At 35.2% G+C, this 7,953-nt stretch overlaps 1 protein-coding gene across 1 annotated transcript; it reads left to right on the plus strand.

Annotated features, from left to right (window-relative positions):
• The first annotated feature begins 335 nt into the window (after positions 1-335).
• Positions 336-7,642, plus strand: LOC105053222 (uncharacterized). The gene is made up of 8 exons (XM_073244488.1): positions 336-493; positions 588-659; positions 771-1,067; positions 5,818-5,938; positions 6,042-6,421; positions 6,548-6,619; positions 6,744-6,956; positions 7,347-7,642. The coding sequence occupies exons 1-8, from the start codon at positions 427-429 to the stop codon at positions 7,421-7,423; spliced, it is 1,299 nt and encodes a 432-aa protein (XP_073100589.1). The 5' UTR covers positions 336-426; the 3' UTR covers positions 7,424-7,642.
• Positions 7,643-7,953: the final 311 nt, after the last annotated feature.

Here is a 7,953-nt window from a genome sequence, read left to right on the forward strand (position 1 = left end):
ATGAAACTTCTTTTGATAAAATGGCGGTGAAAGTTGACATTACATGGATGAAAAGTATATCCTACCATTTAAAAGTAGTTTTCCTTTTAAAAGAAACAATGCTAAACAGACCACATTGGTCGACAGTAGGATAGGATAACTAATATACATCATACATTTTTCATTAATATGATATATCGAATTTATGAAAAATAAATTTAAATATATTTTATTATATTTCTTTATATAATTGGGATGTACCAAAATATCATCAATCTGAACAAAGAGGACCACATGTTTCAACGCAATTGAAGCCAAATTTGAAGCCAAGAGGACCTCTCACTCGCCTATTTGTAGCACCTCCCACACGGAGGACAGCATAGCATAGGCTGCACTCTTCTTGTTCGGAACTCCATCCTATCCTATATCTCCCCTCTTTTCCTCACCATGAGTTCTGAGAAGGCTATGCCATGGTCTACTGGCCTCTGCGACTGCTGCGAGGACGTCGGCAGCTGTACACCTCTCCTGTCCCTCTTCACCCTTCACCCAATTATTCCTCTAATCCATCCTCTTGAAAGTTCCCTAACGTAAGCTCCTTCTTCTCGCAGGCTGCCTGACATGCTTCTGCCCATGTGTAGCCTTCGGTCGGATCGCCGAGATTGTCGACAAGGGATCCACCTGTAAGTCGCTCTTGAATTCCATCAACTTCTTTGTATAATTATTTTGGGTGCATGAGTACTGCATGCATGGTTTCTCTAATGATACGCGCATGGGATGGTGGTGTTGTGAAGCGTGTCCGACGGGTGGAATGCTGTATTTTCTATTGATGTTGGTCGTCGGACACGGCTGGATATACTCGTGCTTCTACCGGACCAAGCTGAGACAGGAGTACTCGCTGCAGAAGAAACCCTGCAATGACTGCCTCGTCCACTGCTGCTGCGAGGGCTTAGCCCTTTGCCAGGAGTACCGGGAGCTCCAGCGCCGGGGCTTCGACATGACCATAGGTTTCCATTACCTTCCACTCTCTCTCTTTCTATTTTTATGTGTGTGTGTGTGTGTGGAGAGGGAAATGGAATGGGAAGTTAGTTGAGTGTGTGAGGTGTTTTTGGTTTTTTTGTAGGGTGGGAAGCGAACATGCAGAAGAAGAGGCAGGGGGCGACGTTACCACCAGGGATCCCTGAAGGAATGAGCCGTTAACCCGTTCCAAGTTTGCCTACAATGTGGACGAGAATGTGAGTTCTTCCAAGGAGTTAAGGACGTAGTTTGTTTCTTTCTAAGGACTGGTCTGTAATTAGAGTATGTGTTATCGACTGTGTGAATTGAGTTGCATGGACGTGACGATGTGTTTGAATAAGCGGGACGGCTGGGGTTTGTGCATTTCCTTTGACTGCTCCCGGAAAATTGTTGTCGATGTTATTGCAGTTTGGCCACTTCTTGAAAGACTTTGACCATGATAGTATTGGGAAGGGGCACGGATCGTAGTTTACAGCTATCAAACAAGATTGTCTACGAGTGGGCATTATTTGATGGCCATCTATCTCCTGATGGCAGCCATCGAGAACTATACAATACTACGGTCCGGCCCGTACACTTTAGAGGATCTTGGTTGACTACAAAAACAATCGCCAAGACCAACATTTAGAGAAGCATCCACAATCCACAATTTGTAACATAACAGTAGGTTTTGACTCGTCTTAGCAGCTCTTGCTAAGAATAAATTCGGGAACCAATGTTTGCACTCTATTGAAGGTGCCAACCAACAATCACACAACCAATATATGATAAGGATGGCAAAGAATCGGATATAGGTTGGGTTGGCCAATATTCATACACATCTCTAATTAAAAACCGCATATCCATACTCATCTTATGTCCACCTCAGGTTGGATTGGGTCGAGTAAAATAAATGCTCTAAATTCAATGAAGGAGAAAAAGAAGAATACCTTTTAGCTAAACAGAGGCAAAAGAGCTACCTTGTATACAGCATAATCTATCAATCTAAATCAACATAAAAAAAAAAATCCATCAACAAAATCAAAGAAAAAAATGATTGTGGAGATTATCGGATGAGCACAATAGAGAAAACGAGTGAGACCCAGTAGATTTCACCAATCCACCAGCTCAAAAGAGTTAGCTTTTCACCAGATTAGATCCAGAAAGAAGTGGCTCTGATAGAACTATAATGCTCCAAATCTAACATCCGAATCAACCATACGATAGCCGCACAGTCTCTAGGACAAAGTCCTAAAGAATATGTAAAGCCATAAATTTGTTACAACCTCAAAATCTCGAGAATACTATTGATCTCGATTCATAATAAATATTATATATTAATAAATATTAAATCTTATATAACTTAAAAAATATTAATATAATAATAATAAATAAAAAATTATAAATATTTGTTACTTGTATAAATCTCATGCCACAATATATTATAATCATAAAACATACATAACAAATATGTCTTTTTGCATAATAAATTACATTATACAATTATTTCGAGACAATGAATATTGAATCTGACCATATTAAGGTGCTTAAACCTAGAGTACCATAACCATATTTACGGTTTATGATAGGGCATCAATAAAATAGCTAATCTTGTAAACTCCCACAACCATATTTCAAATCCATGATATGACAAAGTCGCTGACCTTATAGACTATAACAATCACATTTTAAGCCCGTGGTGAGGCACCAATAAAGTGATTAGTCTAAAAGATCATAGATGTTCAATTCTAAACTACCATAATTATATTTCAAGCCTATGACAGGCATTAATAAAATAGTTAGTACAAAAGATCAGAACTACTCAACCCAGAGCTATTACAATCATATTTCAAGCCCATGATAGAGCATCAATAGAATAGCTAGTCCAGAGCACTACAACCCAATATTTAGTCATACAATTAAATTACGCTTATTAAGTATTATAATTTAATATCACACTTTTTACAAATTAAATTCAATGCACAAGATTATCAAAATTTATCTAAGTTAAGATCAATAATATATGATATATAACTTCATATAGAGCCACATATATATTTAACAAATAAGTATATAGCATGCAACTATCAAAACCACATAGATCAAAATCACTGATGCATAAAATATTTTTTTTTAAATAAATAGATAATCAATGTCCAAGAAGGCTTATCTTTATTAACGATAAACTCAATCATAATTGTTTACTAATCCATGTCTAAGATATCAAGTCAATCCATATCTAGTCAGAAATATCTTTTTAATCTGCCAATAGATCTATAGCTGAAATGAATATCCTCTTCATCACAACGCCTCAAACCCTCCTCCACCATGATTTATGGCCAAAAATATCTTTAATTATCATAATTAAAATAATAGTAATATATGGAATAGGATAAGGTTATTTACCAATATTAGGTATTTTACATAATTTTTTTTAGTAAAATGAATACTTGACTGAATATAAGTCACTCTGAAATAAGTCACTTTCTCATAGTCAACGAAATATGTTAAAAACACTCTCCTAAGCATCATATTCGTAGGAATCAACTTTTCAAGAATAACATTCCATAAAAGAAAAATTCTTTCCACAAACAAAATGAATCCTAAAAGTCCAAAATTGCTTCTAGAGGAAATGCTAAGATAAAATAAGAATTTTATATGAAAATTGTTCCTAAGCCATGTGTAATCTCTCATTGGCATCCCATAATTTTTTGTTTTGCTGTCGGTGAGAAGATAACTAGCAAGGTTACATAGAAGATGTATAACTTATATTTTCTAAAAAATTCTATAGACATTTTCCAAGTTAGAGCAAATTTTATTAGGTATACCTCAAGTTTAAAAAGTTTTGAAGTGGTATTATAAGTTAATTAAGTAGCTCAATATAGTTCGAAGCCCCATTTGATATCGAACATCCTTATAATGTTGTCATAAAGGACCATTTTGTTCTCATCAAAATGACTTATTTATCAAAAATATCCTCTTCTTCTCTATCTAACTTAGACCCATCTAAACCTCATCCACTCCCACCACCTCCTCTTCCAGCACATCATTCTCCTCCTCTCTACACTCTACCTCATCCTCATCCCTCAATTCCATCTCTCTGCTTCATTTAACCTATCTTGAGCTCCACCCAAGCCTCACCTACTCCCTTCACCTCCTTTTCCAACATATTCTCCTCCTCTCTAAATCCAACTAATGTCTACTACAACAAAAATAACTTTCGACGATAAATTGCTTACAATATTTTTTATTATATACTATTAAATTTTTTGTTCTGCTACATTATAGTAAAAATGCCGCTATCTTCAAATAAGTATTTTTTTATTAGTGGTACTTTATTATAAATATCACTATAAATTTTTGTTTTAGGTATATAACTTGAAGTGCTAGAAATCAAAACTGCTATTATGACATTTAACTAATATATCAATAAATAATTTGATAATTTATAAAATTTTGAAAGGTTATCGCTAAATTTTAAATTATTAATTTTAATACAAAACTTAGTTTGATCACACCGATCCTATCAAATATGTTATCGTATGCATACATTCTTAGCATCATTATGTATAGGTCATTGGTTTGATAGTGCTTGTATTAGAATATTGATAAAAAAAATATTCAAGGTAAAAATTAAAGATAAAAATATTTTAGCATATTTAAGATAAAAATATTGTAGCAAAAATTATTATTTTTTATTATAGCATAAATAAAAGTAATCATGAATTAACTATTGTTAAAAAGTTTGTGAAAAAAACTTTATATGAATATGGTAATGCACAAAAGTTAGTTTTTAAATATTTTAAACAATAAAACTTTAAACATATAGAAATAAATAAACAAAGGTCAGTTTTTATTTTTATGAAAAGGAAAAGGATTTGAAAAAGATAATTAATATATGAAATATTAAAATATACATCAAATACTTTTTTAATGACACGAGTGCATGTTAATAGGTTAAATAATAATTCTTATCTATTAATGATAGAAATTATAGCCTGGTGGTTAAGAACTTGCTGGTCAAATAAAAAATCATTAGTTTAAATCTTCCCTAGCTACTTATTTTTCAAGGATATATTATTTATTTTTGATTTTTTTTGTCAACATATATTAAATATTGTGTTTGAAGCTTTATATACTGGCAAAATAAAAATTTTTATTGATATTTTTTTTAAAAAAAGTATCTATAATTTATTGCCAATACTATCTTTAAACAACATACAAGAAAATACCATAAAATACTGATAAAAATATTTACAATATTATTTCTAGCTTATAGTGGCTTGTAAAAGTGCACTAATAGTCATTTTTGTTATGGTATCCATCCTCTCCATCTCATATTTCTTTTCATAGATTTTAAGCAATGTTTTCCGTTCTATTTCTTTTTCTTTTCTTGGAATCAGCCTTTTTTGTACCACCAAAAAAAGGGCTCAATTTGTGTATAACTCTCAATTCCTTATGGAGATACTAATATTAATATGCTGGCAATTATTAAAATCTATTGTTTAATATATAATAAATATTACTGATGTTAATATTAATATACTTCGCTATTACTAATTTTATAATTTAATATATAATAAAAAAAATTAGTTATTAAAATACTTGATTTATTACAATTTGTTATAGTGTTAAATTGTATTCCAAGAGTAGAAGAAAATCATATCAACGAATTATACGAGTTATATGTTATGATAGATTTATTGTTTATATCCTATAAGGAATGCGACCGCACATGCTGTTAATTACAACCGCTGATTTTTATATTACTACATCGAAAGCGGGATACATGCAGCCTATAAAACCATGATCACGTGGTGAACGCTGCACGATGTAATTTCTCAGTCAGTAGACGACAATGCCCTTTCTCCGCATTGCCGGAGAAGGACGAGAAATTATTGCATGCACCAGGTCCAAGTGAACCACGGCGGATAACCCGTAATCGGGAATCGGTGACATGCAAGGGGTAATGTGGCGTCTTATCCACCGTGGGATTTGGCGTGGTCCATTGGACCTGGTGCAAATAGCGTAACTCGATTGTACCCATGGAGCGTGGCCCATTCACGTAGATTACCTTGGTCACGTCAACCCATGCCACGGTCCAAGTCCACCCTCCAATGCGCGTCCGATAGTTTCCAGGTCGTGGCCCCGGGAGTTGCTCTCAGATGTTCTCCATGTCATGGCATACCATCACATAAGAACAAGGGCTCTCTTCTCTCCTCCTCCCACAACTCCGTCCCATCTCCTTTCCCCACCACCACCATGTATCCCCCAAAACCGGACTCCGGTTATCCTCCGGCGATGGCGCCACCACCAACAACGGGCATCCCCATAAGCTCGACCAACCAATTCTATGCCCAACCCGGTCCTGCCACCTTCCATGTTCATTCTCAGGCTCCGGTCCCATGGTCCACCGGCCTCTGCCACTGCTTCGACGACTGCAGCAACTGTAACAACCCTCCTCTTCCCCTGACTCCACCTTTATTAATTCCCTAACGTCATGACCCAAGCACTACAAAAACATTCAAATCTTAATTACCTGAATTTTATTTAATCAAAAGCTCTTCAAATGCAGGCTGCATCAGTTGCTTCTGCCCATGCATCACTTTCGGCCGGATCGTGGAGATCGTCGACAAAGGATCCTCCTGTGAGTCATGAATTAATTCCATAAAGCTGTATGAATGTTTGATTCTTGGGTGAATGATTTGTCTAATGATGTACATCCATGTGGGATGATGCTGTGCTTTTTTTTTTTTTTTTTTTTTGTGAAGCGTGTGGTGCGAGTGGAGCGCTGTACGCGTTGATATTCTGTGTGACGGCGTGTAGCTGCTTGTATTCGTGCTTCTATCGAACCAAGCTGAGGGCGCAGTACTCGCTGCGGGGAAGCCCCTGCACCGACTGCCTCGTTCACTGCTTCTGCGAGCCCTGCGCCCTTTGCCAGGAGTACCGCGAGCTCAAGCGCCGTGGCTTCGACATGACCGTCGGTTTGTACTCTCTCTCTCCCCCCTTTTATATATATATATATATATATATATATATATATATATATGTGTGTATGTATGTATGTATATATATGTGTATATATGTATGTATGTATGTACATACATACATACATAATATATATATATACACACACACATATATATATATATATATATATATATATATATATATATATATATATATATGTATGTATGTATGTATATGTATGTATATATATATGTATATATGTGTGTGTATATGTATATATATGTATGTATATATATATATGTGTGTGTGTATATATATGTCTCTCAGTTAATTTTGTGCACACACATATACTCTCTCTCTGTGTTTTTTGTTAACTGGGAGCCGATCACTGGGGACTTTTGTAGGGTGGCACGCGAACATGGAGAGGCAGGGGCAGGCGGCGACGTTACCGCCTGCGATTCATGGGGACATGAGCCGTTGATGGTTCCAAATTTGTCAGATGTCTCTCAAGGACCCGAGTTTAATCAACCATTTCAGGATAGGATGCATATGCTTTATTCCTTTCCAGAGCTTAGGCTTAGGATTATAATGGGCTGATGATGTACTCATTAATATATAAGTTGGTGGCCCGGGTGCTCCTGGACTTGCGCTGTTGATGTAAGTAGCCTGAAATTATGCAGTGTGTCTCTTATTTCCACGAGATTTGGATCCATAGGGTCGTATTTTCTTTATTTGTCGGGGCATCGTTACGTTGCATGAATCCGTCTCTGTTTTTTGTTAGTAAAAAAAAAATATAGTGGGAATCTAACCGGACAATATTTGTCCAAAGTTATTTCGAATATATGTATATTTATATGTGTTAAAAAATAAATACAAATAAACAATCATCCAATCCATATGATAGATATCCGATTTTATTTGTAACTCTATATAGCACTAATATAGTTTTAAGAGAAATACATAAGTACACTAACATATTGTTAACTTGATTTGCTATCCACTTAATAATAT

This window comes from Elaeis guineensis, chromosome 10, assembly GCF_000442705.2.
Source record: "Elaeis guineensis isolate ETL-2024a chromosome 10, EG11, whole genome shotgun sequence".
Classification (NCBI taxonomy): domain Eukaryota; kingdom Viridiplantae; phylum Streptophyta; class Magnoliopsida; order Arecales; family Arecaceae; genus Elaeis; species Elaeis guineensis.